General features: G+C 42.5%; 1 protein-coding gene across 1 annotated transcript in view; it reads left to right on the top strand.

Moving 5' to 3' along the window:
* Positions 1 to 18825, top strand: part of DTHD1 (death domain containing 1) — a 228966-nt gene that overhangs the window by 71234 nt on the left and 138907 nt on the right. Inside the window, exons 9-10 of the mRNA XM_075543590.1 lie at positions 7035 to 7092; positions 13456 to 13771. Coding sequence (XP_075399705.1) covers positions 7035 to 7092; positions 13456 to 13771 — 374 coding nt within the window. The remainder of the gene's footprint in view (positions 1 to 7034; positions 7093 to 13455; positions 13772 to 18825) is intronic.

The raw sequence follows: 18825 nt of genomic DNA, 5'->3' as shown, positions 1-18825 counted from the left end.
TTTTTAAATTTCAAAGTGCTTTATGCAGTTTATTTTATTTAAAGTTCACAACTCACCCAGGAAGTAAATAATCTGGGATGGTTGTTGTTGTGCTGTTATGTGCTGAGGTGTCTGTCCCAACTCATGGTGCTCTACATGGAACAGAAGGAAACACTGCCTGATCCTGCGCCATCCTCACACTCGGGATGACGTCTGTGTCAATGTCACCTACAGAACACGTCATAGCCATTTTAAAGGTCACGAAACTAAGGCATGAATTGATTCAGGATTCAGCAATTAATTGCATGAGATTTAATGATGCAAGTCCAGGCATCATGAAACTTAGAGCTGCCATGAGGTGAGAACGACTCATTTGTAGAGGGAGGCGGTGGGGGGGGGGGGTAGTCAGAACTGCTTCAAGTCAAGTCTCTCAGTAATTTTGTGACTTTACATGTGATAACCAAAAAGAAAGCCTTTGGTAAGAAACTATGAAGGAGTTCTGGTGGTTACAAAAAATCAAACCCACCAGCATTTGGATGTAAGGTTTATTCTGACAGATACTCTATATGCATGAAGGATAGCCACTTTGGTTCCAGAAAAAGCAGACAGTTCAAAGAAGGGAGGTACAAAGGGGCTTTTAAAGCGAACCAGGAGGGAAGCAAACGGAAATCCCAAGCTGGAAAATCATAATGTAGTGACTGTGCCCTGCCTCTGCCCCCTCTTACCGAGGCCTGTGGATATCTGTTCACAAGATAGTCTCCCCCTCCACCCAGCCATAACTTCTGAGCTTCTAATGTAGTAAACCTAACCTTTGAGTATGAAATATTTGCAACTTCTGGTGAAAGAAAAGAGGCTGAAAGAGTGGTTTAGGTCAGGAGCTTCTATCTGGTAAGTGAGTTCAGAGGTTCTTCCAGTTCAGACGGCTGTTTGCATGGAAGCTGAAGTGCTTGCTGGGGTAAGATATACACCTCTGTGCCCTGCTAGATCTGCAACATAACATCTGGGAGATATGACTGGAAATAACTCTGTTTGTAGGGATTTTATTTGACTGGTTTTCTAAATATTTTAAATAAAAATATACACAAATATGTATTTCTATATGTAAGCATATAATATCCTACAGCCCTGGCATCGTAGTGATTATGCATTGGGCTGCTAACCACAAAGATAGCATTTAGAACCATTGGCCCTCCATGGGAGGAAATGGGGTTTTCTACTTCCGTAAAGAGTTAGTCTCAGAAGTTCACAGGGCAGCTATGAGTTGGCATTGACTCTATGGCAATGAGAGCAAGAGTTATTATATATTTAATATTATATTTTAGTAAAATACACAGGTAATGTCTACTATTCATCATATTTAGTAAATATTTATATTATATTATAAAATATAATACGTTTGCAGATCTTGTCATCAGAGACCAGCAGCTATCTGGTGTAAAGCAGTATAGATTTTAGTGAAATCTCTCTCAAGTTCAGCATTTAGATGCAGGAAAATTTCCTAAGGGAAATACTGGAAGACCTATTTCACTGAGCCTTGTGACATCTCAGCACACGGTCAATATCACTCTAGTGTCATGTATAACACGGTGCATCCCTTGGATTCCATCCCACGTTCCCCCACAGCTTACAGCCCAGGAAGGCTTACAGAGGCCATCAAGGGAGCAGGTCTTCGCTGGAGCGAGAAGCAGGAGCAGTTCTGATGGAACCGGTCAGGGAGGCATCCCCGTTGGCAGCACCCTGCAGAGTGTGCCATGATGGGCGGCGGGCAACATCAGAGCAAACCTGCGGTGCTACTGACGTGGAAGACCAGTACCCATACCTACCGTGACCGCTGCATAGAAGCCCTCGTGGTGGCTACATGACGCAGCTACAGAGATGGAACTGTTGCCCCACAGAAGTAGAGAGTTAACCTGTCTGAGCCAGCATTATGGGAAAGCAACAAATCCTGGTGAAATGATTTGGATTCCAAAGACGTAGTCCTCATAGAGACGATCAGAAATACTTGGAGAGGACTTTGCCAGGAGTTTGTGCCCAAGGAGGTGAACATCAGGGTTTCTGTATGTGAGCTGTGAGGTTATTTATGAGAATGTATTATTATTGTAGCCCTGCAGTGTTAAACACGGAGCTTGAATAGCATTTTTTGTCCCTACATGGAGTGTATATTTTCATCATTTTTGATACAGAGATAGTCTTTCATGCATTTGTTGGGATATATTTGTGGTATAAGTTGATCATTCAAGTACATTTGGCTTCACAGAGCTTCTCTAAGTACACTTTTCACATGCCAGCATCAGAATCAGCGGGTCTGCTTGTGGCAACTGCTGCGTCATTTGAGACCAATTGAGCCACTGTATCTGGTAGATAAGATTCTTTTTTCCTTTCTCATGATTAGTCTACAGAACCACTAAGGTTGAAGAGCAGGGCTTTGCTTTCTCAGAAAGTAGCGCATCAAACCACTTGCTGAGAGAGAGCTGGCCAGATATGGGCTGGAGTCTTGCAAAAAAAAAAAGAAAGAAAATAAAGCGATGTGAAATATCTGCTGTAGGAAATGGTGAAAGACATCCTCAGTGATCTATAAAAGCATTGTTGATCAGCCCAGGTGGGGTAGAGTTCTTATGAGTAGGAATCAACCTCACCTATATAACAACATACAACAATACACTCCTATCGAAGGTAGTTAAGCATCGGGGAAACAATTGACAGAAGCCGTAACAACCTGATTTAGCTTTGCCCAAGAATCTTTCTGAACAGGGACATGTTGAAAGTGGCATTTAAAACATTGTACTTAGTAAGTTAAAATGGTGAATATTAGCATGAAAGTCGATTACCTGAAAGTAGTGATGTACCGACTATAGCAAACACTGGAGTCTAAAAGCGCTGGTGGCATAGTGGTTACACACCGGGCGACTACCTTCAAGGTCTGCAGTTCAAAACCAACAGCCACTCTGTGAGAGAAAAAGAGAAAAACTCAAAACCAAATCCACTGTCATTGAGCCGATGTTGACTCACCCCTGTAAACAGTGACAGTTTGGAAACTCACAGGGCAGTTCTACTCTGTCCTGTTAGGTCCCTATGAGTGGGAATCAACTCTGTAGCCGTGAGATGAGCAGAGAGTGTGAGAAGATGTGACAGTGAAGCGTCACTGTGAAAAATGGCAAGGTGGAGCAGGCATCTGACCTCTTTTAACTTCACAAGACAGGAAGTAGTGCATTTTCAGCATGAATAGGCCAAGGCTGATTCCTTTGAGCAAAAGTATGTCCCCACGCTCCAAGCTTTTGACAGTTGTGACACCATCTATCTCTCACAGGACACTCTCTCCTCCTCTACTAGATTCAATAAGTTGTTTAATTATCACACAGAAATCATAGACAACAGTCATAGCTATGGACATCGTTAGGGAAGTAACAGGTTACAATTCAAGTTCAGGGATATACAGGACACCTTTCTTTGATCCGGACTCACCTTATCAGTTGTGCTCACAGACAGATCTATCTCTAGACCTCAGCCCCATGGCCTGCCTTCTGCCCTGCTGTGGTAAGTAATACAAAGCTCTGTCAGCTCTGCCAATATATGCCCTCAATTACATTTCATTTCATGAAAGGGAACTCATAAAGATCAATATCCTAGGCATTAATGAGATGAAATAAACTGGTATTGGCCACTTTGCCTCAAGGTCTCCTGTCTGCAGGTGTTCATAGGTCTTGCTGTGTGGACTGGGAATCCCACAGTAACATATTCTGCCAGTCTCCTGCTGATCTCTGGGATCAGCTGTCTCTGCTTCTCTCTCGCTTCTACAGAGTTAAAACTTTCTCTCCTCCCCTCTCTTATGATCTCCTGATGGGATGGTAAAACTGGTAGATCTCCTTTTGAAGGTACCTTGCACCTTATTTATGTTATCTGCAAGCTTTCTAATCCCCTGTGCCCCACAAACACTTCATAGTTCCAGCCAGTCGCTTTGTGGCAGCTACAAACTCCCTGGCTAGAAGAACCGTATTCACTAATGTACTGCAGCACAGCGCATTGTTAGCGGAAGAGGAGAAAAAAGAAAAACAGGGAAAATTAGAGCTGGTCTTTTTAATGAACACACGCAGGAAGAAACTAGGGCGGGGGGGGGGGGCTGCTTAAGGACTGAAGGAAGCTTACCTCTTGTCTCAGGACTGACCCTGAGCACCCGTGAATTTCAAAGGAAGGCTGCCAGGCAAAGGTGAACATGATGCAAGCCACCTGGAGCAGTCAAGATGATCACTGAGGATCCGTCAGGAAGATGCTACACAGGAGCGCAACACAGTGCTGAAGTCCAGCAGATGGTCTTTTGCTCTGCTCCGTTACTGTTTCTGTGGCTGTGCACCAGATGAAAGCCTTCCTTGAATTCTCATATGTGTGTGTGGTGGTGGTAGTGGTGGTGGGGGAGTGGCATATACTTAAAGATTCAAATCTCACTCAGTGCCTAACAATGTTGCAAGAAACAAATAAGAAGAGAATGCTTAATTGGATAACACTTCTGAAATGAAGAAGAGAGGTGTGTGTTCTTCCAGCTGAAATCTGAGCCACCTGCACCTTGAGGTGGAAAATAAACAGCTCTATCTCTGAGTGGCTGCAAAGATGAGCTCAAACTAACAGGTGTGAGGATGGCTCAGGGCTGGGCATTGTGTCATTGGGTTGTACTTAGGGCCACTATGACTCAGAAGCGACTTAAGGGCACCTACCAACAACAACTACACTCTTTAAATACTATCTTTCTCCTTCTCTCCTGTAAAAAAGGGCGGAAAGGCTCTAAAATAAATCAATGCCTCAAAAATTCTACGTACTTATTTTGCAGTGCTACACTACAATACAATATACTGGAATTTAGACTGCATTTCTTAATCCATTTCTTATATATTCCTGTGGTTATGTCATATTGGTGGCAAGAATACCTACAAACTGCAATGTCCAGATTCTCTCAATTTTATTAAATACTCAGTGTGAACCAGGCAGTATGCTATACAGCAACACACAGTCTTTCATAATTCTTCTATCATTGTTCTGAAGTAGCCTTAAAGGAAACTAAACCCAAACCCTTTTTATTCTGAAATGATTATAGATTTATAGAAGGTTCTGACTATCATATAAAAGATCCCGTGTACCCATCAGTGACTTCATCTTGTGCGACTATAATATCATATGAAATGACATTAGTACACTGTTGAGATGTAGTCAATTATATGACCTTTCCCACCACAGTCCCTTATGTGGCATATGCTGAGTTGTTGCCCCTGCCTGTGGTCAAAAAGCCATTTCGGAGGCAGATCTCCCATATGCTCACAGACAGGATTAAAGTGGGATGTGCTCTGAGTCTCCACCTTACCAGAGGATATGAACCACACCACACTTTGTTTCCTTGGGGTTAAGATCTGCTGGGAAACACAAACCACACCTCCATGGAAGTTTACAGCCTCCTGCAGAGGAGATACATCTTGAAAGCAGAGAGAGAAACCCCAAGCTCATCAGGGAAGAGGACGCACCAGTGGAGCAAGTTCAGAAGCTCTCTCTGACGTGGTGGGAACCTGAGACAAGAGACACCAGAGGCCGTGGGATGGAACAAAGAAGCCAGCCTGAGAACATCGTCTGAGCCAAGGATACCCTGAGATGGGACAGGGGGGCCCTGAGATTTTGAGATGGCGAGGCATCTTTGCCACGGAGTCAGAGGGCAAGGGATCACATGACTAAGAGCAGGAGGCCTGGAGGGAGACCTGCCTACTGGTTAAGGAGAGGTACTGGTGTCGACCAAAGACTGTATCCTTCCTGTTTACCAATCCTGACTTTTGATATGCTGTTAGCCTCCCTATTACCCTTCCCCCTTAGATATAAGTAATCAGTGAGGTCATTGAAACTAAACCCAGTGAAAAAGCAGTGCTGTGGGAGGAGAGGCATGCCTGACCTGTCTACTGGCAATCGGGTGGAGATGGATTCTCCTCCTGCTTCTCCCTGGAGTAGCCCGAGGAAGTTAGGCATGATCTCTGAGCCCTTCCCTCATGTGTATTTGCATGACTCTATGCCCTTTAACCACATGTGTAGATGTGTGGAGGCAATGATGTACCCACAGGAACATTCTGAGGCCAACACACAGGCAGGGCAATGTTCCCTTCTGTTGTGCTGTGGGTTCGAAAGCACTAGATCACACTAACAAGGACAACAATGGCAACAACAACAGCAACAACAAACATTTAAAATTGAGATGCAGACCCAATCCAATACCACAAAAGTATGCTGTTATATTCCTTCTTGGTAATAATCTTTCCATCTCTCCAGCTCACACACCTGCACCAAGAGACCACCCATCTGCTCTTCATCTCTTTCATTTTCAAGCAAGTTGCAGAAATGGAATCCTGACATGCGCACTCTTGAGACTATGTATATTTTGCTCATGATAAAGCCCTGGTTCGTTCTTGATGTTGCTCCTGCTTTTCCGGGGCATCCAGGTACCATTGTGAGGCTGTGCCACATTGCACGGTAATTAACCAGAAACTCTTCTCCAGATAATGTAGGGAAGGGATAATTATGCATGCAATTGCTTTTTTGAGGACATACGGGCTTTCCTATCTGCTCAATGTCTTGTTTTAATAAATTTTTTAATCCTTATATATGTGTTTTCCTTCACTCAGTCATCCTTCCAAAGCTGCTGTTTGCGTAGCCACTGGGTGGCAGGCACCGTGCTGGGGTCCAGGCAAGGACAGGGGATTTTACAAATGCAAAAGCTACAGCTTTCTGTATGCTGGTTCCTTGTCACCATTTGGAATTTTACTTGGAAAATGTTTGCTTGTAGTTACTGTGAGTGCTATACTTATTATATTAACATTTAATAGGTAGTTTTATAATGAAATATATTGAAATATTTAGGAGACTCTTCCTTGCTTTCTTTTAGGAAAGCAATTGCTGAGTATTGCATGTGCAAATACAATCTAACTCTGCAAGCGATGCAATTCTGTACTTTTTCCAAATTGAGGTTCAGATGGATTTTTACTTGTTATTTGTTCATAAATTAATTATTTCTTCTTGCTCCTTTTCTCCCATAGCATGAAAAATTAATCAACCGTCCACAGCGTATCAAAATAATTTCTTCAGATCCTCTAGGTAAGATATATTTGTTCAGGGCTCATTTAGGGTTGTTTTTTCCCCCTATATCTGTTATATTTCTGTATAATTGAATTCTTAAAGAAAAAAGAGTAGAGTATATCATTTTGCAATTAAACAACTATGTCATTCTAATAAAGAAATTGCCCTTGGGGAAGTCACACATATAAAACAAAATCATTTTCCTGAATGTGGATCTCAAAATACGACCCTTTTAAGAGTCAGTATACTTGTGTAACAAGTAATTGCTTTATATGCCTAAATGACAATCACAGATTGTTCGGTAATGCTCTTATATTGAGAATTTTATATATGCTCAGTCAAATAAGTTGAAATATTTTATGTCAAATTTTGTAAATTAAGATATATTGGCGATGGAAGCTAGCCCAACTGTGGTTTCCTCGGACGCCGAAAGCACTCACTCCCATCGGTGTCAGGACAAGCAGAAGGGGGCGCCGCCATCTCTGGCTCTTGCTGCCGCCACCCAGGCTCGAATCCTTGTTCTCTGTGACTAAGGCTGGTGGGAGGCAGGAGCTGCGGGTGCACTGAGCCTTCCCTTCCTTCCCTGCCTTTCCACCGGAGCAAGGTCACCGCCTGCGCGTAGTTTCCCCCACTCTGGGCCACTCGCCCTGGACTATTAGCAGGTCTGTCGTCTGGAGGCCGAGGCCAGACAAGGGGAGTATGTGTTCCCTTGGTCTGATGAGCAGATTTACTAAATTATATAGGTCTTCTACGCCAGGTTCATATATTTTAATGAAAACCCTAAATTCTTGGGTGAACTTGTGGGGATGTGGTTAGGCACTGGGCTGCTAACTGTAAGCTCAGCAGTTTGACACCACCAGTCCCCGGCGGGACAAAGGCAGGGCTTTGCACTCCTGTGACCAGTCAGTTACAGTTTCGAAAACTTAGACAGTTACTTCCACTCTGCCCAATAGGGTATCTATGAGACGGCATTGATTTGTTAGCAGTGAGCTGGGTGTTTAGGGGATTCCTTTTACAGTTTCATAAATTTCTGCTTTGGACCAATGGGTGAACATGGCCTGAGACATTCTGAGGCTCTTTGGTGCAGTAGTTACTTGTCGGACTAATGGCAAGGTGAGCAGTTCGAAAGCACTTGCCGCCCTGTGGGAGAAAGATGAAGTTTTCTGCTCCGATAAACATTTGCAATCACCGAAACTCAGGGAATTTTTATCCTGGTCTATGTAGCGTTGGTATGAATCTGAATCGACTAGATGGTAGTGCATTTGAGGTTTGGGGGTTTTGCTATTTTTTGTAAAAAAAAAGATATTGTTATAGAATTTTTAAAAGTTTAATACTTGGTCATAGTTTGCATAATTAAATTACATAACAGTGACACAAATTTTGCAAGCAGAACTAAACTTTTATTCTTTTTTTTCCCGGCTATCCGAAGTCAACCGAGTAGACTTTTATTCTTACATTAGCCTTTGAAACAATTAATATAATAGATATATATATATATAACTCATATATATATATACAAACAATTCATATATTTATAAGTGATGAAATATAAATAACTCCTATGTGTACACACACCATATTAGAATCAACTATCTTATGATTAGTCCTCTCAAGATATCCACGAAGGGTGTTTTCTATTTCTTCTTGTACCAGTTTGTTAGGTCCATCACACATGGCGAAAGGTTTCAATCAGAGATTGCAGCTACGGATTGGCACACAAAGAAAGTGTATGTTTTACTGAACTACGTGGGAATTGAGCAGGACAAATCCAACAGCAATAAACAGAAGCCCAGCATGTCCAATGAGAGCTGTTGAATCTTAAAGAAGTTTATACTCACATTAAAGCCCAATTACTATGCTTGTAAACAACCATCCTAGTCGACAAATGTCTAATGATCCTTCTCATATGTACTAGGAATCCTCAGTGATTATGCTCTCTTATCTCTGGAAGGACCAGAAACACAAGTTTGGAGATATTCCTCCAAATGAGACTCTTCCCTCATGGTTGCTACTTGAAGGAAGATAATAGATGAGGTTACATACTTTTAAGAGAATAAAACATGAAAAGGTTGAAATAGTTAAGATATTTAGCAATAGGGGTAGTATGAGGGATTTATGAGCAGGGACCAACAGGACATGATTAAGACTTGCTCACTAGGTTGGAGGATAAAATGAGGCGAACAGCAGTGGTTCCCGTTAGAATTCTGATCCTTTAATCTTCAGAGAAGAGACAGAGAGTGATTAAGATGGAACTGATAAGAAAGTATAGAAATATCTGAGATATGTTTAGAATTGGGACCAATGAGACTTGGGTCTGAAGGATCAGAAACAGCTTTGAACAAACTTTAATAAGACCATGTTTGAGCTTACCCAACCCAGTGGGCACATTAACTCAGAAAGAGAGTAGGATCAAGTAAATGCAAAGAAAGGCTGGAGCAGATTATTTTTATTTTATAAATATGGATTTTAAATGGGCTATATTACACACTGGTAAAAATAATTACCAGGAGAATATGTAAATTATTCAGGATTTAGAAAACTAAAATATGAAAATGTAGAAGATTTGAGGATTTAGAAGAAAAAAGTTGGTAGGGTTGCAGAGGTATGTAAGTTTCCACAAGACTCTAGGTAGAGATTTTGACACAACTTTATTTGGCAAGCTTTGGCCTGTAAATCTTAGTCCTCTCCCTCACAGGAGCTAGTTTCTCTGCTGAGCCTTACTTGTAAGTGGTGGGTTAGATGGTGGTTCAAAGGAGCCTGGGGACATCGCTTTTCATTTTGACCAAATAGGATTCAGAGCTCTAAATTAAAAAAAAAAAGATTTGTGTTTATTACAGATGATTGCTGGATCATCCTACCACCCATATTCCTTCCTGTTCTTGTGGCAGACATGGCTAATCAATCGACTCAGTACAGAACTTCTCACAGGCACTACCGATGAATTGTAAATGTTATGCAAGATAAACCTTTTTGATACGGAACTCTAAGTCCCAAACTCCTAGGACAGTGTGAACTTACAGAGTTCCAAATATAAATTTAACTTTTGCTTAGCTACTAACTTCTCTTTCTCAACAAGATCCTACTTATAAAGAGTCTGTAGAATTAAAACAAACAAATGAATAAGAAAATGTAGACCTGAAAATATTTCACAGAGAAGCGATGTTACGGTGTTTAGAGTTAATGAATTTATCGAAGAGGCCTAAGAGCAAACATGTGGCATCAGGCAAATGAAAGCCAGTGGAAGGGCCAGGAGTTTGTGACCAGAAAGGGAGGGGGAGAATCAGGTGAAGCAGTGTCGTAAACTCAAGGAAAGGAGCAAAGCCCTCTGTGCAGCTCTGAGAAAATGGAAGCTGGGAAACCGTTGCTGTGAGTCGTCATTGGAAGGATCTCAGAGTATTTGCAAGCAAGGCTGGAGTAGAGGCTTAGGAGAGAGTACCATTCGTTTAGTTACTTACTGCCATCGACCAGTTGTTTCCGATTAATTCATAGCAGCCCTATAAGACGGTGTACTTTCCAACTGCTGAGATCCTGTGCTCAACACCACAACACATGGCCACTAGACCACTCGAGCAGCTAGGAGATGGTACAGAACCCCCAAAGCAAAGACTTAAGCAGTAGTTGATGGTGTGCTACTTGAGGTGGTCAATTTACATTAGATGAAAAGGTCTCATGGTGAAAAGAAGGTACGAGGAGAGGAACCTGCGAGAGTAGCAGAAGCAATACAGTGGAGAGCTCCTAGTGTCTCTCAGAACACATGAGGCACCTCTCGTGAGGAGGGGGCTAAGAGCAGGTTTGAAGAGAAACTCTGGTTAAAATACACTGCACGAGAGGGGATGGGCTCCAGTAAACACGAGGAGTGAGATTTTGTAAGAAGAGATTGGGTTGGATGGACCAGAAAGTGAATGCTCTGTGAGTAAATCAGAGTTGGCACTTGACAAATTGGTGAAAATGAAAAATAAAAAGAACAATATAGCTTAGGTTGGAAGCAAGATGATCACCGGCATCGTGGTTCATTAGCAGTGTGAGCCCTCCGACAGTGTGGGCACTGCCATCCAGTTAGTTCAACGCATAATGCTTCATACAGCAGACCCTGTGAAGATCTGCCCCTTGGGTTTCCAACGTGTAGCTCTTTATGGGAGCAGAAATCCTTCTCTTTTTCCCACTGATTGGCTGGTGGGTTCGAACTTCTGCTTGTTGCTCTTGTATTTAGGAGCTCAGTGTGCAATCCGCTATGCTACAGGGCTCTCCAACAGGGCCACAGAGGTACAATACATGAGACCTCCTAGGAGTAATTTAATGATCACTGTTGTGTTCTCTGGAATGAGTTCTGACTCACAGTGACCCTACAGGGTAGATTAGAATTGCTCCATGGGGTTTTGCAGGTCAACAACACCATGGTGAAACCTGGGACCCCTTGATTGAATTATTAGGAGACATAAGAGTAGAAGTATTAATGATGGGTGCAAAGACTATTAATCAGGAGAATTGAAGGAGACAGATAAGGTTTGATAGTCGTACCCAAAATGAAAACCAACTGCCACAAGTGGATTCCAATTCACAGCGACCTTATGTAGGGTTTCGGAGATGGTTTTTATAGGAGCAGATAGCCTCATCTTTCCCACTTGGAGCAGCTGCGGCTTGAACTAACATACGTGCAGTTAGCAGTCCAGCTCACAACTCACAGTGCCATCAGAATTTATAGATATTTAAGTCAGCAATATGGAGGCCATGGAAGCACAGTGATTTTGTTTGATAAGAAAGATGAAGATGAGTAATGAAAATGAATTTTTAGCATGGGGTTAAACGAAAGATTGGAACTGATAAGATTAAGGAATCTGATGGTCAGGGGATGTTATTATCAATGAGGATGCTGCACCTTGCTTGCAGAATATAAATAATGCAGATGGGGAGAGGATGGCATAATCATACCGTGGAAGGCAAAATAAACGTATCACATGGAGGCAGCAGAATGTTGGTTGGGAAATGGCCATGGAAGGCAGAGAGGGGTGGTCTCCTTTCTTAAGTTTGTAGCCTTACGGAAGGGTGTTGTATAAAACTGGTTTCCAATCGATGCAAATAGGTGAATAGCTGACTACAGTTTTGTTTACTCCTGTTAGATCATAGATGATGGTACCTGGCACAGTTGTGTGGGAGATAACGGGGGAAAGTGCACAGTGCACATGCCCAATGTCCTCAGAGGAGATATCTGTGGGCCTGGTTGGTCTAGACTCAAGTCCAAGTGTGGGGAACCATTTTGCTGTTAAGGACCATGTGGATATGGATGACAGTGCTATGAAATGACCAACCTAACAATGACCCTTCTATATTCAGTCACACATTTGATTATCTCACCCTAATGTAATGACTGGAAGCGCTTCTTTTGGGGGAGGTGCTAGCTGGTATCAATGTTGGGCCAAACACTGTCCACTCTGGGTCTAGAAGGGATGAAGACCACGGAGGTGCGGTGCTTAGACGTTGAGCTGCTAACACCAAGGTCAGCAGTTAAAAACCACCAGCCATTAGTCAAGAGAAAGTTGTGGCTTTCTAGTCCTGTCGAGAGTCTTGGAAATCCACAGGGGCAGCGCTACCCTGTCTTAAAGGGTTACTATGAGTCAGCATCTACTCTATGGCAGTGAGTTTGGTTTGTTTGTTTGTTTGTTTGGGGGGGGGGGTAGAAGGAAACTGTCGGTGCAGTTGGGTAAGCATTGGCCTGTGACCTGAGACTGTTGTTCAAACTCACCAATGGCTCCTGGGGAGGAAGTTGAGGCCATTTGTTCCCCTTCAAAATGAACAACGTGAGAAGCCCAAAGGGACAGTTATGGTAACTGTCCAATAGCGTGGCGTGATTCTGAGTCAGAATTGGTTGCATGGCATGAGTCTGGTGTTTGAGCTTGAGAGGCCTGCCTTTCTATAGGGTTGCTCTGTAGTAGAATCTTGGTGAGTTGGCGGGGTGGCAGGGCAACGAAGGAAGTCTCCTTTTCAACTCCAAGCGCTCCTTTAACACAAAGGGTGGCTGGAGACCCCAGCCACTGCATCCTCAGAGAGTTTATGAGATGACAGATCTGTGACTCCAACTATCCCTCCTCCATCAGACTGTGTGTGTGTGTGGCAGAGGGGGTGGGGAGGGGGGGGGATTCCCAGCAACTAGTTTACCAAGGCAGCAAATGGTGTTCTGGCACAGTAATCTAGAGGCACCCTGAGCTTGTGACCCCAGTGAGTGCTCTCAAATGTCCAATTGAGATGTCCCAAATCCTCTTAGGGTTCAGAAGCCAAACCAGCCACCTCTGAGTTGCCTGTGAACAGGTGCATTGAGTGAGCTGTGTAGAGGGTATTGCCCATGCAAGGCTCCTTACCATTTGGTGTTCCTCCTGTGCCTGGCAGAAGCCCTTTGGGATAACTTGCTGTACTGGCTGGCGGAGGAGCTTTCCGAAGAGGACGCTGCATCCCTGGCCTCCTCCCTCCCTCTGCGCCGCAGCACCGTTCAGCTCATCAAACTGAAGAACCCCGGCAATCTCACGGAACAGTTTCACGATCTGCTTACCTTCTGGAAGAAATCGCTCCCAACGCCCACCGATAAACCCCGCCTTTTGGCTCGTCATCTCCGCAAGATTGGCAGGCGTGATCTTTCAGAAGAACTCAAGTTCAAGTGGGAGAACAGAGTGTTCACTGCACCACAGCCGTGGCTGGAAATGGCAGAGTAAATGCCAGATTGCTCTTCATGTTCATCCTAAAAACAATGGCCACGGTGGGTTTTTAAGATCGATTCTGTCAGCAGTTCATTAGCAGTTTCTAAGTAACATGGGTTCAAGTGAATCTAGTCGATAGATTTCCCTAGCTATTAAGAAATCAATGGGAACAAATGGAGACGCTCTAATCAGACAATAAAAGTGTTCCTAGATGGGTAGGCTCCTTCCAATTCCGGTGAAAATGTTCTGTTAGTTGAACTGTCTTAAGTTTGCCCCCGCAGAATAGCATTTGTCAAGGTTTATACTGTGTGCAGTTTAATAGAGAAGGTTGCTTTCCATGTGGGCAAAAAAGATCAGAAATGCAGAATCACCTTTTCTTTAAGTTTATCTGACCAAAATTAAACTAGTTATCTCTTCCTCCAAGCCACTGATTCACATCACATCGTATCTCTGGAGCTCACAGATAATGCCATCAAATAAACTGGGCAGGAGATCTCTGATGATGATAACAGCAAGTCACCTTAAAGAAACTCCTTAAAATATAGTAAAAGGAGAACAATTTACTGGTGACTTACTGCCACCAACTCTCCTTTTAGAAACACATGTAGCTTGACCTCAGAGAAACTTCATTAAAAAATTATTAAGGAAATTATTAGTGAAATAAAGTATCAGTGAAATAATTCAGCGTCTGTGTAAACTACTTAGGAATAACAATCCGTTTATTAAATCAAACTTTTAAAAGAGAAACCTTAATTATATAAGACTAGGTGGTTATCCTTAAACATCAAGACACAAGCTTTAGGGAAACACCAAAGCTAAAAGAAAACAATAGTTATCCAACCTTTCTATCCTTTGCTAATCTCTGCGAATGTCTTAGTGTATAAGCTTTGAGCCTTTGGAAAACCTAAGTCCCTTTAGATCCCTGAGCTATTAGATCGACATGGTGCATTGCACCGGTTCATTAATGCAAAACCACATTATTATTACCATTAAGGCTGAAACAGGAGTTAGCTTGTAACATCAGTAGTTATTAGTCTCAGTTATAGTATGCATGGAAATTATGTGAAAATTTAAGTATTGTGATAATGTCATTTGTATTTAAATAAAGATTTGTTCTACCAATTATCCAGGGACTTAGGTATCTATTTTATTGTGTGTTATAAAAGAGGATTCCAATGTCAGAAAACCAAATCTGTATTGGAAGAAGTAGAGCAGAATGTTTCTAAGAAGCCAGAACAACACTTGCTCTCACTGATGTTGAATGCATGATCAGGAAGGACAATTCGGAACTAAACAACACATGATGGTTGGCCACTGTAGAGGTTTAGTGGAAATGAGGGACCTGTTCTGACTTTGTGAGACAGACTGACACAGTGGCTGCAATGAAGGGCTGAAGCACAGCAGGAACTGGGACAACCTTTGGTTCTGTGATGCATGAGCAGAGACAACTTGATGGCACCTAACAACACATCTTTAAGAAACATTTTATTATTAGTCAAGACCTGTACTTTTTATTTCACAAATACAATATTTTTTGAGAACGAAATTGGGTAGGCTTTTTATTCTGCCACTAGGGATTACTTTATGAATGTTTTGGCATATTTTCTTCAAATGTCTCTATCTGGAAGGGAAAGTTCCTATTTTGTGCATATAGTTCTATATGAAAGCATTAGCATAAGTGCACACACACACAGGCACACAAATACATATGCATCCCTCCACAGGCGAGGCCTCCCTAGCTCATCTCCTTCTCTCTCACTCTCACACATCATCACCTTGTCCTTATCTCCCCCAGGCACATGCTCAGCCACACACACCCAGAATCCAAAACCCAAGCCCAAGCTAGCAAGTTGATTAAGACTCAGTGATTGTACAATTGTACAGGCTAGAGTAGAACACCCACACAGAGCTTCCTTGGCTGTACACCTTTATAGAAGCAAACGGTTACTTCTTTCTCCTGAGACATAGTCTGGTAGGTTCAAGATGCTGACAAATCAATGAGCAGCTCAACACTTAACCAGTGCACCACCAGGGCTCTCATTCACACACACACACACACACACACACACACACACACACACACACACACACCCTCCATAAACCTCTTATGAACATACCTTAAGCACGCACACACAGAGTATTATGTACACTTGTACATTCTCAGATATATGTAATCATTGTCACCCATTCTCTTACACACCTCACCCCCAGCTCTCACACTCATTCACATACATGGCTCTATAGACACACCAGTCGTGTGGTACCAAATGCTCTTTACATGCTCATATTCATACACACAACGCAAAATATACACTTCATACCCTTATATCCTCTTCAGACCCTCACACACAGTAATTTATGTACATATGCTCACACACACCGTACACACATTCACATCAGCCTGTGCATCTTCACATCCACTCTCATAAGAGGTACACGCCCTCACACCACCCCTCTGTTGCACAAAGAAATCAATCCTATGAGGTAGGTATGAGGTAGTTGTGGCAGCTGTTGGGAACCTGCCCTTTAACGCCCTCATGTCCACATCTCAAAGTTGGGCACCTTACACTTTGCATCGTGGGTTGACCTGTCTGAAGCACACCCATGATACCTCTGGCTTCTCATTGGGCTTGGCTAATGGGGATTCTCCTGGGAGACTGGAAGGAGGGGAGGAGGGAGATAGACTAGCCTTCTTCCTTTCCTCCTGTTAACACACCACGGGGAGGGGATAGCCTTCATTCAGAGTCCCTCTCCTCTCTCCTCTCGGGGAGGCCCTCTCCAGGCCACTCTGCCAGGGTTTGGTCTCTTCATATCTACTAGCAGTAACAGCTCCACTGCTATTAGCACAGAGTTACTGGCCTATCCCAGGTTGCGCCCAGATCCTGCCCACTCTTTTAAGATATTGGCCACTCTAGTTATTTTAATTGAGTGTATCATGTATTTTTCATTGAGTCCTGCAACAGCCTTATACATTTTTAATTGCTATTTTTATGTAATAAATCCCTACTAAATACAGATGCTGTGTTCAATGCCGTGGAAATACAAATGTTCTCCTGATTGCGAATCATAAAATTACTTTATACACTTTGTTTTCAAATCCTTTTTTGGGGCACCACCTCTTTTCTGCTTCCAAGGATGGGGCATTTCCCAGCACCTGGATTCCTCACACTCCAGAACCGTCCAACCTTAGGCAATTTTGATCCAGAATGAGGATCATATAGTATATTTGCAGGTTTAAATATGTCTTTTACTCACTTTATGAGCACTGACCAATGTTTTGAGTGTTTGATGTCAGCACGATATCCCATTTCATGGCCATACTATAATTAATTGTAGTCTTACTTATTGTTGAAAAATTAGAAATGTAGTTCACGTACTTTCCAGTTTGTCCCTTTTGCTAAATGTTATGCTATTGAAATGCATCCATACTGTTGTGTGTAATAATAGTTTGTGCATTCTCACGAATGTAGGATATTCCATTATATGCACATACAGCAAAGTTGCATTACAAAAACAAAAACCAAACAAGCATAGTCTTGATCTTTAATTTCACTTGACGAGATTTTTTTGGCCTTTGTAACAAAGGCACCTTCCACTGGCTTGATCAATGCTTGCGTCGGGGTTGTAGGAATAGCAACATGTCTTGTCACCAGAAATGGCATTGGAAAAAAGTCAGAGCAGTTCAGAGCAGTTCTTTCAAAGCATGGCACGTTCCCACTGGATGCTCTTTTTCCTGGTCAGTCAGAGCTGGAGGCACAAATTTCACAGCACCCTTCTCATTCCCAAATTTTCCATTAAACATTGCTGAATGGAGCTCCACAAGAGTTCAAATGACTCCCCATCTCTCCCACGGTCCATCATGGGTCTTCGAGCACAAGTGCACAAATTCTGTCGACAATTTTGTCTGTGCAGGAAATTGACTGATGTCCAAAGCAAGGCTTGTCATCAATCAACATTTCACTTTTTTCGAAAAGAGGAAACCACTCATGGTGCTGTCCTTCTAAGCTGTGTTTATCATCACAACTCTTTTGCGACATTTTTCCCGAGCAGGAAACAATATTTCACAGCTGCACACTGTTCTCTTAAATTGGCCATCACGGGGGGGAAAAGAATGTGGTTCTAGCGAAACTATTTTTACAAAAAAAAAAAAAATTCGCTGCTAGCAGAGAGAACCTTCCTAGAGGACAGCACTGTGTGTACTCACTCAAAGTGAGTTGCTTGGTACTCTCCTAGCAGGGAAAATGCATACCACCAAAGCTTTCCACAGCTGAGCTAATTGCTATTTCATTATGTGAAAGTTTGGGAAAATACAATTACTTCCTATGAACACATTCTTAGGACCCTCAATACACATGTAAAATTGACCTTTTATATTTCACTTATTTAAAGGAAGAGTAACTGAGTGAGGTCACCGTATTGGTAATGCCTACTATGAACCAGCGTCTACGATGAGCTCTTCACAGTACTTGCTCTTTTACTCTTCTCAACAGGAGTGCTGTATACTTCTGCATCCTACAGGGTAGCACGTGGGGAGTTAGAGCTTGAGTAACTTCCTTAAGGTCACAAGTGAGTAAGCGACATAGGTAGAATTCAAATGTAGGCTGCTGATTTTGCTACCATCATATCATGATACCACCAAGTTCAGGTGAAGAAGAAAATATCTATTTCTCTGAATTTTTCTTATCCTTGCACTGGTCCTACTTCTTGTCTTTAATATGTTAATAATTCATATCAATTATGCAAATCGATATTGGTTTTAGAATTGGAGATAGACCTTTTAAGAGACTGACAACTTAGGATGATATTGCAAATAGAATTGACAAATAGGTGATGCATCAAAATTAGGGCCTTGGGTGAATTAGCAGTAACCACCAATAACATGAGCTATTTTACCAAAATGTAGCCTGCACTGCCTCATACACTGCAGGATGACCCTAATCCCTGAGTTCTGCCCACCCTATACACAACATGCTCCCTCACCATAGTAAGTACGACAAGTTAAACTACTTTAACACTTCTGTAAGCATAAGTGTGCAAGATTAGAATATTGAGAACAACTCTTTGG

This window comes from Tenrec ecaudatus, chromosome 3, assembly GCF_050624435.1.
Source record: "Tenrec ecaudatus isolate mTenEca1 chromosome 3, mTenEca1.hap1, whole genome shotgun sequence".
Lineage (NCBI taxonomy): Eukaryota > Metazoa > Chordata > Mammalia > Afrosoricida > Tenrecidae > Tenrec > Tenrec ecaudatus.
Note: the sequence above shows the minus strand (reverse complement) of the source record. Positions and strands in the feature narration are given on the sequence as shown.